Source organism: Arachis ipaensis, chromosome B4, assembly GCF_059453495.1.
Source record: "Arachis ipaensis isolate K30076 ecotype BB chromosome B4, ASM5945349v1, whole genome shotgun sequence".
Classification (NCBI taxonomy): domain Eukaryota; kingdom Viridiplantae; phylum Streptophyta; class Magnoliopsida; order Fabales; family Fabaceae; genus Arachis; species Arachis ipaensis.
The window spans coordinates 145,591,256-145,610,730 of NC_142439.1; the positions used below are offsets into that span (position 1 = coordinate 145,591,256).

The following is a 19,475-nucleotide window of genomic DNA, read 5'->3' on the forward strand; positions in this document are numbered from 1 at the left end:
GTGTCCTGTTATCTTCAAAAAGAGAATATTCGTTTTTTTAAGAGAATATTCTGTTATTTTAGACGTTTTTGTCATGGTAGGGATTTAATTGAAAAAAAAATTAACATATAGGGACTCAATTGAAAAGAAAAAAAGTATAAAGACCTAATTGAAAATTTCGTGAAACTATAGGGACCAACAGAGTAATTAAACCTATTTTTAATGGTGTGAGATTATATTCAATAGTAAAAAATCACTCACTTTTCTTTTAATGGTTAAGTACTGACCAGATTATTAAAAAAGTGCTGGCCTAGAGTTTTCCAAAATGAAATTACATTTGTTCCAAAATTTTACTTCTAAATATTGGTATGTAAAACCAAGAGCATTACTTTCTGCTACTAGCTAGATTTCCTAAATGATGATCAATTAAAAAGAAATAGTTGTCGTAGAAAATTATTGCTAGCTAGTCCCCAATAATTCTTCATTTATACGTGAAGTCACTAAAAATAGCATATATTTCATTGTCAATATACTTTTTAATATAAATTTCGCTGCACTTTGTCAAGTCTTCTATATATATATATATTTGATAGTCCTGCTATATTTGGCCATCACATTTGACCACTTTATTGTTGTAACTTATGTGTATCATACCTTCAAATTCCACAACATATAAATATAAAATAACGAGTGATTACCTAACTCAGTCCCTGATAATTATCTTGAAAGGACTACGAGACCCTTAATAAATAAAAATATTCAATTCGACTCCTAAGTTTTATTTTTATGGGACTGATTAGTTTCTATGTAAAAAAAAAACACTGAAAGAGGAGCTAATTAGTCCCATAAAAATAAAGCTCAGGAGCCAGGTTGAATATTTTTTTGTTAAGGGTCTCGTTGTCTTTCGAAGTAATTGTCACTTTAGAATTTTTCTCTAAAATAATTTAAGATTAAAAAAAAACTTTCTTTGAATTTCAATTTATAGTATTGTGTTGTATCATTCGAATTCATGCAGTTATCTTTTTATGTAAAATTAATAGTTGAAAATTTTTAGAGAATAATTTAATCAAATTTACTAATTATCTAATAATTTTTAATTATTAATTTTACATAAAAATGACTGTATACGAGTATTTATCTATTTTACAATATAACCCTGGAGAAGAATCATAACCATTCAATCATTGAGCGAAAAGAAAAAGTTTAAGGTGAATGCTATCATACCCTCTCTAAAGTAATATGTAAGTTATTCTCTCTGATGTGTCACATTTTAATTGGGTGTTTATTTTAACCTGAGTTACCTTCTCCACTCTTTTCGTCGTCGTTGCGCCTCTCAAGCATCACCGTCTCATTGGTGTTTCGTTTTCTCTTCCCAAATCATTCTTCTAGAAAAAGTACTCTAACTCTCTCTAATTGTGTTTACTCCTTCTCACACCTTCGTCGTCCTCCCAAGCATCACGGTCTCGTTGGGTATCTTATTTTATCTTCTCAAATCATTCTTCTAGAAAAGGTACTCCAACTCTCTCTCTCTAATTGCGTTTACTCCTCCCCATTGTACTCATTCATCGTCGTCGTTACACCTCCCAAGCATCACTGTCTCATTGGATGTCTTGTTTTCTCTTCCCAAATCATTCTTTTAGAAAAGGTATTCCAATTCTCTCTAATTGCGTTTACTCCTCCCCACTCACCGTTTTATTGGCCGTCACCGTCTTCCAAGATATTATTAACTCTCACGAGATTAAAGTAATTCAGGTTAAAATAAACACCCAATTAAAATATGACATATCAAAAAAGATAACTTACATGTTATTTTAGAGAGGGTAAAATAACATTCACAAAGTTTAATTATTAGTATAAAAGTTTCAGTGTTGTCGAGCAATATAGTAATGTCTCTATCTAAGTTTATTTAGAAATTTACTTGTTCTTAGTAAGGTACTGAAATTCCACAAGTAGAAAATGACACAAAAGAGGAAAATTATTCAAATAATAAATATAGTTTAAATTTCATCCAATCCCAAGCCTACACTATCCTTATTAATAAATGATTTTATCTAACAAATTGGGATTAAAGTTTCATATAACGGGACATATTTAAAATGTAATTATTGACCAGTCATGTATGTCAATTGTCACTGACCAAGTCTTCTAAGTTCTAATTTATTTATTATGTTTATTTAATTAGACTTAACATCTACATGCATTAGTGGATCTCTTCCCTCCCCTCCATACCCGGTTTTTGGGCAATATAAATACACAACAGCATAGCATGTATAGCCATGCAATAAGAGAATATAAGTGACAACACATATACACTACATACAATAGTAGTTTCCATTAATCAGCATGAAGGCCATTTTCATTGCATTCTTACTTTTGGCTTCCATGGCCTTCCTACCCTCTTCAACTCTAGCAGCTCGTGAAGTCAAAGGTTTCTTTTGTTTTGCCATAAATTATAAGAGTTAATTAATCCAAAATTCATATGCATGAGTAGTCCTATAAATAGTGTCACGTATTACATGATTTATATATTCTGATATGTATAAGCACTTAAGAATTTCTCTTCTACAAAAATTTCCTTCTAATATAACATGCATGGTATGTGCTAATGATTAATGAATGCAGGAGAGAAAGCAGCAAGATATACAGCAGTAACAGCTCCTACTAAGAACCCTAATAAACCTGCTGTTAACTGTCCCCCTAATTCGCCTTACAGAGAGTGCCTCAAACCGCAGCCGCCGCCAGCGCCAAAATGTTCAGCCTACAGTCGTCGCTGCCCACCATGATGATGCATATCTATGAAGGCAAATAAATTGGAGTGAATGAAGAAGAAGCTTTCCTTGTTAATTAGTCTATAAATAGTAATAGTAATATGTGAATAATAAAACTCTCTTCATCATGAGTTTTATGTGTGTCTTAATATTGTTAATCATCTCTCTCTATATATGTATTTTGCTGTCAATGTATGTCAGATTTCACAATGTAGTAGAAAATTACATAAGAAGAAGAAAATTCTTCACACAATGAATCAATCCCATTGCATAAACAGGATAGAAACATGAAAGCCATTAGTTATGCCTTTTGTCCTTATTATTAGTAGGAGCTTAGCTTCTTAATGATTTTATAAAAAAAAAAAATCTGACTTAATATTGATTTTCTCATGTAAAAGTATAGACGACTTGATGGTTAGTGAACAGATCTTGGTCAATATGTGTATCTAACAGAAAGAATGATTCTGAATATGTGTATTTTTATAAGAAGAGAAGAGACTCTGTTTTACATAACAGAAGTACAAAAATGACATAAGAAAAAGTTAAAAGAATTCTTCAAATAATATCATCCAAATATTCAATCTCAAGCCAATACAGGATGGATCGGATATCCCTACAGTAATATTAGGGGCACCATATTTTATAATTTGTAGTCAATAATTAATTATCATTAATATTTTTAATAATATACAATTATATTTAATGGTATGATTATACATTTTTTTTTATGGTTAAATGCTAGTTATATATAGGGGTGTCCATGAATCAGATCGTATCCACAGATCCGCGGTAAATATTCGCATCCGATCCGAAAATTGCGAATATGTACTCTATATCCGCGGATCTGCAGATCCGTACTATAATAATTAAAAAATAAATAAATAAATATATATATGTTTGGTATTATATTTACTTGTTTGTATGTTTTAGTTAGTAATTATTATTCATATATTGTATTATTTTATTTTTGTTATTTAGAGAGAGTTTGATTAAAAATATTTTAAGAATAAATAAGTTTAAAAGTATGAAAGAAATATTTTTATCGAATTCTTTTACATAAAAATATGATTAAAAAGAGAAGGTTTAATTATGCGGATATATCCGATATCCGATATCCGATCCGATCCGCAAATGTGCAGATCGGATTGGATTGAATCCGACACTAAAAAGTGCGGATATCATATTCGATCCGATGAAAATTGTGCGAATCAGATCGAATTTTCGACCATATCCAATCCAATCCGATCCGCTGACACCCTTAGTTATATTTTAATGAAAGTACTAGCTTTTAAACCTTTTTCAATACCCTTAACTAATGATTTTATCTAACAATTTGGGATTAAAATTTTATTTGGACAGAAGTGATTAATAATTATTTACTCTATTCATTTTTAAATAATTACGGACAAGAGTTAAATTAAGAAATTTTTTTTCAATTTTTTAAAATTAAAATTCTAAAAAGTGAGTTAAAAATAATTTTATAATAAAAAAGTAATTAATATTAATTAATTAAAAATAGTTTTTTTTTTATACTTATATATTCTATTGGTTATTATATAGCTCTATTAATATCCCAATTCGAGAGGCTAGTTTTGTTAAAAGAAAAATAAATAAAATAAAATAAAGTATCTCTTTAGTCAAGCGAACTTGCCACTTAATCATAAATTATCAAAGATGGGAAAAATTGTACGTATGTGAGCAATAATCATACTATGTAAATATTAAAATTAACCGTTAAAATTAATTATTAATATAAAATAAATATTAAAATATAAAATATATATTAAAAATAAGTTAAATAACACATAAATTTATAGATATAAAATATATATTTTGTGTTGTATCTAGTTTTGAATCTTTATTGACACTATAAAAATGCATGATATCGCAGTTATATTTCTATGGACTAAAGCTACAAAATATTTAATAAAATCTAATCAAATTATTATATCTGTTTTTTAAATTATGCACCTTTTCTATTTTTTTTCGTTGTCCTCTTCATTTTTTTTATTTTTTTATAATTCTTTTTATTTTATTCTTTTAAAAAGAATAAAAAAATCAATACTGCAAAATTATTAGAAAGAAAAAGAAAAAAAAAACGTAACAACAATAGCAGCAATAAAAGAATAATGATGAAGAAAAAATGCGCAAAAAAGAATAAAAAACATAAAAAAAAAGGAAGAATGCGAAGAAAATGAAAAAAGAACAACACACAAAAAAAAATGCGAAAATAAAAAAGGATATATTTACACTAATAAAATATGTGTGTAATGAAAGTGATTTTTATTAAGTTTGAATTAATTTGATTAGATTTACTTGCCAAAAAAATTTAAATGTTTAACAAGACTGATTTCTATGCATGCAAATTAAAAGAAAAACGAGGAAGCTATATAATATTTTTATATATTTAAAATTTGTTTATTAAAAACTTAAATCTCTTTTATAGTATCTAAATTTTACTCATAAAATTTAAAAATAAAAAGGTAAATTTTATCTTAATTACTGCAATAATTAATTAATATTAAATAAAATAAATTCTAATTTTTTTTTTAAATCTTTTTAGGATTATCAATACTTTAAATACTTGTATTTAATCATTTATCAAGTATAGTAAATAACACACATTAATTTGTTCATCGCCGGTAGGGTGGCAACCGGGTGGGTAGGGGTGGATTTTTGCTCTACTCGACCCCGCTCTGCCGTACAACAACCCGCATAGAATCCACCCCACTTCTATCCGTGGGTAGTAAAACGTTGAACCCTAACCCGCTCCTACGGGTATCCTTTTCGCCTCTACCCGTCCCTATAATTATTAAAATCTAATAAATAAAATTAAATTTCAAAATTTATATAACCACCATCACATACATAACATAAATTAAAGTAAAAATTTAAATATGATACAATATTATTAATTATTTACTAATTATTTTATATATATTATACATATTATATATTAAAAATATATATATATATATATATATATATATATATATATATATATAGTGGGGCGGGTCGGGGTGGGTATTACCTAAACCCGACCCCGTCCCGCCCCTCCCAAGAACTCGCCCCGTCCCTCCCAAGAACCCGCCCCGATGCGGGACGAGTTTTTAGCGGGTAGAGACGGAATGAATACCCGCAAGTTCGGATGTATTGCCATCCCTAGTTTCTCCTCCCCTATTCCCCCCTCCATCTCTCCCTCTCTCCCTTCTTTTCTTTTCTTTCTTTCTCTCTGTATTGCTATCAATAAATATTAACTTTTTCTACTATATAATCTCAAACATTATAAAAAAATATTTTATTATTTTTCTTAATACATATATATGATCTTTAGTTTTGAAAAATTATTTTAAAACGAAGAGTATATTAATTACCATCGTTATGTCCTTTTTAATGTATTTTCTTTCCTTCCCACTCTCATTTTTCAAATTATGGCGTCTCCAATAAGTTATAAATTTTGTCTCAATTTGTATACTGTTTAAATTTAAAGGAGCATAATTTGTCTAAACGAATTTTCGTCCATATATATAGTCAAGTCAACTTGAAAATCACTACACCATAATTAAACAAAATAATCCCTTAAAACTAACACCACCAGTTTTGATGATTATTTCATTATTCCCTTCAGGTAGTACTCAGTCAAGAAGATACTACACTACACTAAGCAATAAGCATCATGTTGCTAGCTGTCGCAAGAATGCAGAAAAATCATGATAAATTTATTAAGATATGTTTGTGTGTTATATTTGTTATTTGAGTGAAATATCAAATGGGTTCTTATTAATTTTTATTCTGGATAAACTAAGGTAATAAGGTTTATTTTTTTAGAATATTAAATAAATTAATAATCTCTAATATTTTTTAAAAAGTGTTAAAGTATTAATTCTTCTTAAAAAAAAATTTGATTAAATTATTTGACACTTTAAACACTACAAGAGACACGGGACTTAGCAGCCAAAGATTGTCGGCTGTTGTCCCAAACCGCTGCAGCTTCATTGAATTGATGCGGTTCCTAATGCGTAATTAAGCCTCGCTCCAATTGTTCTGACCTGAGGCGGTTTTGGGCAACCACCGCATCGAATAACCCTGGGCGCTACTGGCCTGGCCTTTCCTTTCCTTTCCTTTTGTTTTCCATTTCTATCAGACAACTCCAAAACACACAAACTAAAAAGTGAAAGGTGAAAATAGCAGAGCACAACCCCCAACCCCTTTCCCTTTCCTTCTCTCCCCCTCCATCCTTCGTGTTAGTCCAAAAAATTAATTAGGGCTTCATTGACAGAACACAATCAAGTATCAACCAAAGCCGCAGCACACACACTCTCTTCCTCTCCAAATGCTTGTTCTCTTGCCCCAAATACCACTTTTAGGTTTTTAGTGAAGAGAAATAGCGAACAGGGAAGGGAGTGACCGCGGCGATGGATAAAGGGCGCGTGCCCGGCTGAAGAAATCAGCTGTGGCTCCGTGAACGACAAGCGGCGGCCGCGGTAACCGGAGGTGGCAGATCCTCTCCTTAGTTCCCTTGGTCTGTACTCTCCGTCTCTCTCTTCCTGTACATTTTGCTTTTTTTTTTCGGTATTAAAAGGATAAGTAAAGAAGCTGTTGTTGAACTTAGTTTTATGGTTTTGGATTACTAGAATTGTGCTGATCTTTGCAATGAAATGGTAAAGCTGAACCTAGACTTGATGAAGTGAAGATGATGATTTGTGTGTGAGTTGAAACTAATTAATTAATTATGGCTAAATGGTTAGAGTCTGTTCCATAATGTGTCATCATATTTGATTAAATACTTCCATTTTGCTTCATTTTGATATGATCACTTGATTTGGTTTGATTCACCTATTTATTACCACTTTGAGCTGAATTATTATTATTATTATTATTATTATTATTATTATTATTATTATTATTATCTCTGAAGATGACATAGATACCAAGAAACTTATCTTCTGATTAGGAGCCTCAACATTTTGATTCATTTTCTTGGTTTGGAACATTTATAGAAGTCTTTGAATGGTGTACTTTCACTCTTCATGATTAGAATAAAATCTCTATTGCTTCTTATGGGTAAATGCTCACACCTCATTTTAAACTATACTAATAAAATGTGTGCTAGATACTAATTCTGTTTGAGACTGGAAACACACATTAATTTATTATTTGCTGTTTATGCTTTATTTTGGTATTTTTTATGTTTAGTTCTACCAATTGTTTGTAAAGTTGTTTGTTTAGTCTTTATAGCATTTGATATCTTCAGTGTTGATAGAAAGCAAAGCACAATCATGCCCCCCTTTAAGTTTGTTCACACCAGTCGTGGCACTAATTTGATTTTGATTTTTGAGTTATGCAATTGTTGCTTTAACATTGCTACCTCCTTTTGCCAAAACTAGATAATAATAACCAATGAAAAAGGTCTTAGATGTTAAAGGGCTATGATGATAACATATGAATTATCAGATTCGTAGTTTGTTATCTTCCTCGTGCGAACACAAAAGGGGCAGAGGCGCGAAACACACCTCCGCGCACAAATCCTCGCCGCCGTTCCTTTCTGCCCGTCAGTACCAGCTGCATCGCGCTTCCCGTTGTCGGTGGGTCCATCACCGATCAACTTCTTCGTTTAGATTACTGGTATGTACAAAACCCCTCTTTCTATTTTGTTCTGTTTTCCTTTTGGATTCAGAATTCAAATTGGTCCACATTAATCCTTTTCTTCTTGATTTGGTATCAATTTACTGTTTTGTTTTTGTGTTAGTGATCGGGACTTAGCATACCAACAGTTAGTAATAGGTTTAACAATAGTTATTAATATATTATATATAAAATGAAACTGTGAGTGAGATCAGAATTCAGATCCTTTCCTTCTTGTTAATTAAACTACTCAGGACAATGTTCTTTTTGTTAATTCATCTATTTATACACATCAGTTGCCATGGATAAAGTTACCAGCTGAGCTAAAGCTCATGAAGGAGGCTGCATCGGTTGCTTGTCAGGTACATCCATCTTCGTTGCACAGTTAATAGTCCAATGACTCAAATTTCTAGCGAGGCTGTCTGATACACTGTTGTTAAGTATATTACTACCATTCGTTGGGTCTAGGTGCAAAATGATAAAATCTTGATACTTGAACCTTTCTTGTCTGTCTTGAATAGGCCCTTTTGTTGACTATGCTGCATTCAAAAACATACCCTTTTGAAAGTATGCTAGGTGCAAAGGTTGAATATGAATGCAGAATGAAAGGAGCACAGCGAATGGGGTGAGTGCCTCTCTATTTATCTTTCTACTGTGTAAAAAATTTTGGATGCAGATCTTAAAGGCAAGAAAGATCTCAAGATTCATGCTTTAGAGGTTGTGGAAGAACTTAGAACTAAAAGAGCAAGACAAGCAGGTCAGTTATTAGTTATCACCCTTGAATGCTAAGATCCATGTGTCGTTATCAGTGTTGTAAACTCTGGATCATTGTTTGACCTTTTTCCTTTTGTTGTTTTACCTTTGTCATTAAACTATTAAGATAGTTGTCTGATCACTATTTTAGAGGAGCATACTAACAATTCTTTTGACTTTCTAACAATTTCCAAACAGTCCATGCTCATGTTAGATGCCTTTAACAAAGACAGGGCATCTTTACCTCAACCTCTGCCAAATCCACCTCCTTTGGCTCCCATTCCTGTTGCTGCTCCTGACCCTTGAACACAAAAGATGATAAATGAGAAGTTGAAGAAAGCCGAGGACCTTGGTAAGCCACTGATCTGATATTCTTTAGCTCATTGGAAGACTGAGGAGAGATGCCTTCTTTAAGGAAAAAGCCCTTTAATTTATATTCAATATATAAGTTTGGATTAATGAACAGGCGAGCAAGGAAAGGTTGATGAGGCGCAAAAAGCATTGGAAGAAGCCGAAGCACTTAAGAAGGTCCTTCACTTTTTATAATATGGTTTTGTTTGTCTTGCTATTGAAATCATTTTGGGTACTGTTTGCTTATTTAAATCGAAGAGTTCATATATACCTGCTGTGATTTTTTCTTGTTAATTTTGATCTGTGTGTTAACAATCTTTGCTCTCTTATCTTCTTTGCCTTTGTTGCCGAGGCACAGAGAGAGAGACAGAGAGTTTTTGGTTGGTGTTCTTTGTAAAAATTCCTCATCCAAGTAAAATTCCATTTTTTTATTTTTTGTATAACTTTTATTGACTTATAATTTGTTGCTGCTTCTATTACCTTCCTTGTTTATCAGATATATTGTTTCATTTTATTTATAGAATTTATTGCTTATATTATATTCGAAACCATTGCAATTTCTTTTTGAAAAAAAAAACCAACATAAATCTGCGGCGGTTTTGAAACCGCCGCAGATTTTTTTTAAATCCAATACAGAAATAGCGGCGGTTCTGCAACCGCCGCAAAATCGTCAACTTGATTTGCAGCGGTTGTGCCAGCGGTTCATTAGAACCGCCACAAAATCATATTACAACCCCCTAACAGGCGACGCTTCTGGAACCGCTGGAATTTCGTTCCGCGGCGGTTTAAAACCGCCGCAAATTCCTAAATAAACCGCCGCTATTCAGCGTGTCTCTTGTAGTGAAATAATAAAAGACTAATTTTGTGAATGAGCAATTCAACTTTCTGAACAATTTGAGTTAATGAAGGGCGGCTAATATAAAATACATAACTTTGTTTGTGACGACTTGACTATGAAATAAAGTTGGTACATGCAACCCACTACAGATTGATCTATCGAGTGTATGTAGGGTTATCAAAAATTGTCATTGGTGTACTTAGTCTAAATGAGTAGGACGCATGTGGCTGCTAATAATATGCAAAATATTAAGATTACAAGACATATCTACTTGAATACCCTTCAACCTTGTAAGACTATAAATACATGATGACGATGATATCGCCATGCATAAGGAAAATTGTAGTCTCATCTTCACTCACAAAAAAAGATCTCCTAATAATCATATCATATCATAAGATGAAGCCAATTTTGTTTGCAATATTCTTGATTTTGGTTTCGGTAATATTCCTTCCCTCCTCAACACTTGCAGCTCCAGTAGTAGGGAAGCGTAAGAACTCTTATATATCTTATCTCCTTCTAATCATTTATAGATTGTTAAAGAATATAACTATTTATTATTTAATTTTAGAAAATCAAAAAATTATTAAAAGCCAATTTAAAATATGAATCTTATTAGAAAATAATGTTAGCTAGAGAATCAACGGTTCTATTATAAAAAAAATTAATTAATATTAATTTAAATATAAGAAAAAAAATTGTGAATGGCCTGTAATTTTTCTTACTTATATAATATATATGCAGGTGGTGATAAGAAAGAAGCATATAGAAGAGGAGGAAGAAGAGCTCCTAATTCTTATATGGACAATGATCCATATGAAAGAGAAAGAGTTGGAGGAGTACATGCACCTCCTAATCCTGTTCGCTTTCATCCTACACGTCCGGATCCATACAGAAGAGGAGGAGGAGGAGGAAGAGGAGGAGGAGGACCACCACATTCACATCCTAAGCCTCATGTCTTATAGGTAGCGTTTGGTAGAGAGATAGAGACAGAAAGATTGAGACTGAAAAATAGAGACTAACAAATAGAGATTGAAATAAATTTTAATATTCTGTTAGTGTAAAGTAAGAGACAGAAATTGAAATAAGAATGAAATTCTAATTTAATTTGCACAAAAGATAAAATTGGAATTAATTAATTGAAATAAAAATATTTTAGGTATAAAATGTTATTAAAGTTTCAGTCTCCATCTCTAAAAATTTTAGTCTTTTGTGTCCCCTACTTTTCAAAAATATTAAAATACTAAAATTTTAGTATCAATCTCTAAACCAATAAACATGATACTGAATTTCAGTCTCCCGATCTTTGTCAAACGCTACCATAGAGCTGTTTTTTTGTATTGCTTTATTCCTATTCCTCCCAATTCTTATAGAGGATGTACTAATAATAATCCATACAAGCGTTTTTTCTCTCCACCACCTAATAATTAAGCATTTAACTCTTCATTAATTAATTGAGGTCAAAGAAGAAGCAATAATAATAATTCATATATAAAGTGTTTCGTTTTAATTTGTGTGCCTTGTATCCAAATGCATAAACTTGTAATATATTAACTAGCGTGTTAGATTTGAGCTTCTTGTAAACTTAATAGTGCCTGTGAAATAAAACCATATATTGGCCTTCAATTTTCAGGGGTTGGCTTTTTCTTTCTTGTTTAATTAATTAATCTAAAATATATTAGCTCGAGATCATTAAGATTTCTTCCAAAATTTCATTTTTGTATTGGCAAATCAATTACACTACATTCTGCTACTTAAATATTAGATTTCCTTTTTTCCTGTGGAGCGAGCTTATATAACTAAGTCATCATCAAATAAAATAAAATTACATTTGTTCCAAAATTTTACTTTTAAATATTGGTATGTAAAACCAAGAGCATTACTTTCTGCTACTACCTAGATTTCCTAACTGATGATCAATTAAAAAGAAATAGTTGTCGTAGAAAATTATTGCTAGCTAGTCCCCAATAATTCTTCATTTATACGTGAAGTCACTAAAAATAGCATATATTTCATTGTCAATATACTTTTTAATATAAATTTCGCTATACTTTGTCAAGTCTTCTATATATATATATATATATATATATTTGATAGTCCTGCTATATTTGGCCATCACATTTGACCACTTTATTGTTGTAACATATGTGTATCATACCTCCAAATTCCACAATGTATAAATATAAAATAACGAGTGATTACCCAACTCGAACTTTAACAATTATCTTGAAAAGACTATAAGATTCTTAATAAATAAAAATATTCAACCTAACTCCTGAGCTTTACTTTTATAGGATTGATTAGTTTCTGTGTCAAAAAAAAAAAACACTGATACAGGGACTAATTAGTCCCATAAAAGTAAAGCTCAGGGCCAGATTGGATATTTTTTTTAAGGGTCTCGTTGTCTTTTGAGATAACTGTCAAGAGCTGTTTAGAATTTTTCACTAAAATAATTTAAGATTAAAAAATAAACTTTTATTGAATTTCAATTTATAATGTTGTGTTGTATCATTCAAACTTGTGTAGTTATTTTTTTTATATGAATTTAATAGTTGAAAATTTTTAGAGAATAATTTAGTCAAACTTATTAATTATTTAACGATTTTTAGTTATTAACTTTACATAAAAATGACTGTGCATGAGTATTTATCAATTTTACAATATAACCCTGGAGAAGAATCATAACCATTCAATCATTGAGTGGAAAGAAAAAGTTTGATTATTAGTATAAAAGTTTCAGTGTTGTCGAGCAATAATATAGTAATGTCTCTATCCAAGTTTATTTAGAAATTGACATGTTCTTAGTAAGGTACTGAAATTCCACAAGTAGAAAATGACACAAAAGAGGAAAATTATTCAAATAATTAATATAGTTTAAATTTCATCCAATCCCAAGCCTACACTATCCTTATTAATAAATGATTTTATCTAACAAATTGGGATTAAAGTTTCATATAACGGGACATATTTAAAATGTCATCATTGACCAGTCATGTATGTCAATGTCACTGACCAAGTCTTCTTCTAAGTTCTAATTTATTTATTATGTTTATTTAATTAGACTTAACATCTACATGCATTATTGGATTTCTTCCCTCCCCTCCATACCCGGGTTTTGAGCAATATAAATACACAACAGCATAGCATGTATAGCCATGCAAAAAAGAAATTAAATTACACTACAATAGTAGTTTCCATTAATCAGCATGAAGGCCATTTTCATTGCATTCCTACTCTTGGCTTCCATGGCCTTCCTACCCTCTTCAACTCTAGCAGCCCGTGAACTGGTAGCGGTCAAAGGTAAAAACACACTCTTTAAGTACGTTTTAATTGTTTGAAATACAAATATTGATGTAAGGTGTTATGATTTATTTTGATCTCGAAGTACTTAAGAATTTCTTGTCTAATACATGTATCAGCACCAAAATTTCGTTCTATTATTTTTGTCTAACCGTTTTCCCCTCACTATTGCTTAATTGGTATATATCTTTTTGTTGAATTAGTTAACATAATTGTGCTGTGGCATTTAATTTGAAGATATATATATATAATATATGGTTGTCATTTCATATAAAATGATTATTCTATAGTATAAATTATGGAGAGTGTACTAATGAATGCAGGAGAGAAAGCAACAACAGTAGTAGTTGACCCTAATAACCCAAAGGGGCCTGCTGTTAAATGTCCACCAAATACGCCTTATGAAAAGTGCCTCAACCCGCCATCTCCAAAATGTAACAAAGTGTACAATCGTGGCTGCAAATGATGACCATCAATAAAAATCAATCTGTATAACTCACATGCAGTTGTCTTAATGTGAAGTTGGTAGTCGAAAAACGTTAGATAATTTAATATATTCGATTAAATTATCATCTAATAATTATCAATTATCAACTTCATATGAAAACAACTATAAGTGAGTTTCTATCGTATACACATATCTATGAAAATAAATAAATTAGATTTTATCACTCATGAGTGATGAAGCAGCTTTCATTATTAGTCTATATAGTGATATGTAAATAATAAAACTCTCTTGATGATGAGTTTAATTAAATGTTGAAGTTTTACAGAGTTTATCTGTGTCTTATTGGATAATGTATTTTGATGTCAGTGTATGTCAGATTTCAAAATAAATCTAGTAAAAAATGACATAAGAAGAAGAAAATTCTTCAAACAATGAGTCAATGAATCCCAAAGCATACATATAGTGATGGATATTCTTGATTAATGATTTTATGTTTTATCTAACAAACTAGGACGCTTTAAATTAATTAGTAGGGACCTGATGAAAATATCTAACAAATCCAACGTGTATGTGTTCTCTAAATTAGATTACTACACTGACATGCATGGCTACGGTTAACTTGCTATTAATTATTGCATCAACAGGGTAGAACCATGAAAGCCATTAGTCACAGTTTTTGTCCTTATTAGCGGCTTCTTAATGATTTTTTAAACTTATAAAAATAATCTAATTTAATATTGACTTTCTCATGTAAAAATATAGATACGTTGTATATAATTGAAAGCTATGAAGTATGGACACTTGTGTTTTTATGTCAAACACATTTTAGATATGATAATATTTGTTCAATATGTGTGTCTGTTGTGTCTAAGTGTGTTTTAATAAAAAAATAAAATTTTTTTTGGACATTCTTGGACACACTTAAATATCATCATGTATCAGCGTGTTCAACCTTATTCTTAATATGTGTACTATACCTCTAAAATTTCGGACAAAACCGAATCATACCTCGGCGTAACGGCTCTATTCTAACAATTCACTCACCAAAATCTCAGAACCAGTTCACTCACCAAAATCTCGAAAGAAACTGACCATTAAACTACAAACCAAGTTATAAAACGAATAAAGGCATAAGTAGAAACACACAAGACAGAAATACTTCGTCCCAAAAATAACATACTTCGGAGCTATATTCCCAATCATATACACTCTTTATTTATTTATTTTTTTACTGACTTGGGCGTCAGAGTCCCTTTTGCAAATACCACGCTCGGGTCCAGGTTCACAAAGATATTATTGACTCAGCCAAAGCTACGGGGCACAGCGAGGTTAACGGAGAACCGACGTATAGATCGGATAGAGCATCCTTAAAAGAATAATATGTATTCTTGAAATAAATTTAAAAATAATATAATTATTATTTATCAAAACAAAAATATTTTAAATATTTATATAATTAAAATAAGATATTAAAAATAATTACAAATTAGTTTATATTTTAATATTAATGAATTATTAAAATATCATTATGATTTATTTAAAAAATATTTTATATATATATATATATATATATATATATATATGCATGTTTTCGTATTTTATAAGATTTTAAATTTTATGTATCGACATATTTCGTATATCTATATTATTATCAGGGTTGAATCTTAGCCCCCTTTTTTTGTTGCTAACACTTGCTGAATTTAGAGGAGACTTTTCTGTTTTGGCTCGTCTCTAAACACGAGACTTTTTCTTTTATCTCGTCCCTAGTCACGAGACTTTTTGTTTTGTCTCGTCACTTTGCACGAGACATTTTTAGTTTTTGCTCCTGTACAGTAGAAAACAGAAATGAAGTAGGAGAGAAGAAAGATTACACCCAGATATATCCTGGTTCAGCTGCTAAGTGCAGTGCAGCCTACATCCAGTCTCCATCACAACAATGATGGAATTTCACTATAATCAACCTGATTACAAAACTGTAAAGTGCTAACCCAACTTACAAGGGGATTCCCACAGAATCATGAAACACAACATAGATGAACAAAGGAACTCTAAGACATCTATGGCTTTTTCTTTTAATTTTGCACTCTCTCCCTTTTTTCGCTCTATGGCTTTTTTCATACAAACCTCACTGTTTGCCTTTTTCCATGAGACTCAAGACATGACAAAATTAAACAGAAAAATACAAAACTGAATACATTGAAGGAGAAGAAAATCTGTAAGCTTAGGTAGCTCTGAGAATCCTGTGCCTTGCACTCTCACTGCTTACTTCTAACTCCTTGCTCCAAACAGTGGTTGTTCTCTCTTTTTATAGAAGAGGGAAGCCTCCACACTTGAAGCCAACACCCAAACCAACTTCTTCCTCCTTCAACAAACAGAACTAGTTCGGCCACATAGAGAGAGAAGAGATAACCATGCAAAACCCAACATGCAATTACCTCTAGTCCTTTCTTGATCATCACCCTTCATCAATCCGAGCTCTCCATCCTTGGCTTGCTCTCCAAGATGGATTTCTAGCCCTTGATGCTTCATGATGATAATGACTTCATCTGCTTCAATCTCTGTCTTAACCATCACTTCGCCACTCTAGCTACTTCCTGTGGTGGTTAAACAGAATCAAAGACAAGCCATGCTTCAAGAATTTCCTCCTTGCTGGCCGAATCTTCATCTACCTTTTTGAGCATGAGGAGCTCGAGAATACCTCACCAAATCTAACCATATTTGGAGAAGATCTCAGCCACATCTCACTTTTATTTTTGTATATTTTCTTGCCATCATTGTGATGGTCTTTATGTTTGCTCTCCCTTCCTTTCGGTAGCTTATTTTTGTTTCCATGGCTACCAATGTTTCCTGGACAATGTCCGAAAGAGAGAGAGAGAAGAAAGAGAAAATAAAACAAAGCTATGAGTGTTATGATAGATAAATTAATTAGGTACACTTCTCCATGCTTTGTGTAGTAGCGTGTAAGCTACCATTGATTGCCATCAAATCACTTGACTTTTTCTCTTTTATATTTCCAAGGACTGCATTAACTTTACTTGATAAAATTTGAATTCCATTACAAGTTAAAGTGTGAAGTCCGTTGGAAGCATGCAACCAAATTCAATGAGTTGGGTTTTCATCATTGTGCCCCAATTCCATTTTTTTTCTTTCAGACCATGCATGCAAAACAAATTGGGCTTGTGATACTATTTAAATTCTGGCCCAATAGTAACATTTGCTTTCCTGATGAATTTTTTGGATCAAGCATTGAACACATAGGAAAGCTTTCTTTGGGCTTGTTGTATTTCATTTTTTTTGGCCCAATAAAACCTGCACAGTAAAATTAATTTAATTAACATATCAATCAAGATTAGCTTAATAATTTTGCTGTTAATAATGTTTGATCATCATCAATTTAGTTTAGAGTTTTCCAAACTCATCAATCTCCCCCTTGATGACAAACTTTATTAAAATTGAAATGGAAAGAAATTTAAAGATTTGAGTATAAAGTACTCCCTTTGAAGATTTGAATTTCTCTCCCTTTCTAATTGTCACATGGCTCCCCCTTAATATATGATGTTTTTACCAAGGGAAGCACTAACCTGTAACAATTTTAATCAAGCTTCAAGTAACAATGTTATTCAACATATTTATTTTGAGATGTTGAATGCTTGATTTATGAGTAGAATTGGATGATAATCAAAACTCATTTGTTATCAATAAATTGATTTTCTGCTCAAACTTAAACAAAAATCTATCCAAATATTTTCCAAACATTTCTTGTTAGTATATCAGAGCAAAACAAAATGATGGAAAAAATATTTGAAGTACACATGATCAAAACAAGGCAGTTTTAATATATTACACAATTTAAAGGAATTGCCAAAAATAAGTTTTCAATCCAACAAGTTTATCAATGATGAATCAACAGCCAGGCATCAAAGATAAATCAAACATCATTATAAACCAAATGCCAAATGAGTATTAACTAATCATGATAAACCAAATGCTTCATGCAGTTCAAACAGCAGTGACCATAGTAAAACAAATGCTATAACAATATTCATTCTTTGAACACATGCATTCTTTGAATCAAGGGTGATCATAAATTTTCAATTTTGAATGTTTTGTTCCAATTTCAATTTTGGAACATGAATTTTCTCTCCCTTTTTTCATCATGGGGGCACCTGCACAAAACATGATCAACATAGCAAAATATTCAAAGTAAAGTAGCAAAAGTATATCACATTATCCTAGAGATTATCCTAGAGCAGTGAGTATCAAGTCATGCTCCCACAAAAAAACAGATTGAGCCTAATGGAGCCAATATCAAACAGAGTAAAAACAGTCATTTAATCATCAGAAAAATTAATATCTTCTTCCTCAGCGCCTCCTTCACTTTCACCTTCCAGATCCTCCTTAAGAGATGCTAGCATCAGGCCGACCATTTCTTTGCAATTTTTCCAAGCTCTCTCGCTTTCAGAGGCTTGCTTGCGAGTCTCTTTGTGAGATTGAATCATCATTTCTGCCATGTTGGAGAATTCACCCAAAATTTCTTTGATGGATTTGACTGTTTTGGATGATTCTGGCCGAGTCTCATTGTCACTGTCTGAAGCCACAGATTTGCCTCCTTTGGTTCCCTTAGTTGCTCCTCCTCCTCTAATGGAAGATACTTTGTTTTCCACTGCCTCATTCAATAGATCAACTTTAAAGTATTCAAAAATTCTTGTTAAAAACATACCATAAGGCAGATTAGCCTTTTTGGTGCTTCTAACAGAATCCCACATATGCCTAATCATAATATAGCCAAAAGATATAGGAGTAGAGGTAACCAAAGCAAATAATATGAGACAGTCAGAAAATGTTACTCGGTTGTGTGAGCCGCTTTGGGGAGTCAAAATATGGGTGATGATTCGGTGGAGCAGAGAGTTGACTGGTCCTAGAGCTTTGTGGGTTGGAATCGTTCCATGCAAGCCAGAAAGGTTCTCGCAAATGTGCTGAAGAACTGCTTTGTATGAAACGCCAACTTGTGTGTCCCATTTGTCTACCATATATGCTCGTGGTCCTTCATCCTTGAAGCCCAGGGCCGCTCCAATGGTCTCAGAATCAAGGGCTATTTGAACCCTTTTGACATAGGAATGAAGAGTGCCATCAATGAGTTGCATATTGGCGTAGAACTCTCGGACGAGGCCATGATAGACTGGTTTCTGAATCAGAAGAAGGGGCTTCCAGTTGAGGAGTTCAAACAGAGAGGAGATGTTGATGCCCTTGTTAGTGAGAGTGTCGAGATTCACAAGATAGGTTGTACATAGATGACGTTTTTCCATAACCTCATTGTGAAACTCAAAAGAAGTGCAAGAGTTGAATCTGCTAGGATCAAAGTGGGAGTGAGTCTTGCCATACTTGTTTCTGAATTCTAGGGATTCCAAGTTTG

General features: G+C 31.9%; 1 protein-coding gene and 2 long non-coding RNA genes across 3 annotated transcripts; all 3 read left to right on the top strand.

Moving 5' to 3' along the window:
• The first annotated feature begins 2,265 nt into the window (after positions 1–2,265).
• Positions 2,266–3,334, top strand: LOC107635536 (uncharacterized). Its single transcript, XR_015880554.1, has 3 exons — positions 2,266–2,407; positions 2,602–3,015; positions 3,174–3,334. It is a non-coding gene; the product is annotated as an uncharacterized LOC107635536 (long non-coding RNA).
• Positions 3,335–6,798: 3,464 nt separating this feature from the next.
• LOC107635537 (uncharacterized) lies at positions 6,799–11,481 on the top strand. The gene is made up of 7 exons (XM_088483162.1): positions 6,799–7,269; positions 8,202–8,372; positions 8,669–8,734; positions 8,894–9,129; positions 9,324–9,477; positions 9,592–9,653; positions 11,059–11,481. The coding sequence occupies exons 5-7, from the start codon at positions 9,441–9,443 to the stop codon at positions 11,281–11,283; spliced, it is 324 nt and encodes a 107-aa protein (XP_088339288.1). The 5' UTR covers positions 6,799–7,269; positions 8,202–8,372; positions 8,669–8,734; positions 8,894–9,129; positions 9,324–9,440; the 3' UTR covers positions 11,284–11,481.
• Positions 11,482–13,469: 1,988 nt separating this feature from the next.
• On the top strand, positions 13,470–14,494 carry LOC148569540 (uncharacterized). Its single transcript, XR_015880555.1, has 2 exons — positions 13,470–13,614; positions 13,938–14,494. It is a non-coding gene; the product is annotated as an uncharacterized LOC148569540 (long non-coding RNA).
• Positions 14,495–19,475: the final 4,981 nt, after the last annotated feature.

Excerpts from the sequence above, each read along its gene's own strand:
- LOC107635537 (XM_088483162.1), top strand. The coding sequence starts at position 9,441 with ATGATAAATGAGAAGTTGAAGAAAGCCGAGGACCTTG. Across the intron at positions 9,478-9,591 it reads GAAGAAAGCCGAGGACCTTG|GCGAGCAAGGAAAGGTTGAT; the intron begins GTAAGCCACTGA and ends ATTAATGAACAG. Across the intron at positions 9,654-11,058 it reads AAGCCGAAGCACTTAAGAAG|GTGGTGATAAGAAAGAAGCA; the intron begins GTCCTTCACTTT and ends ATATATATGCAG.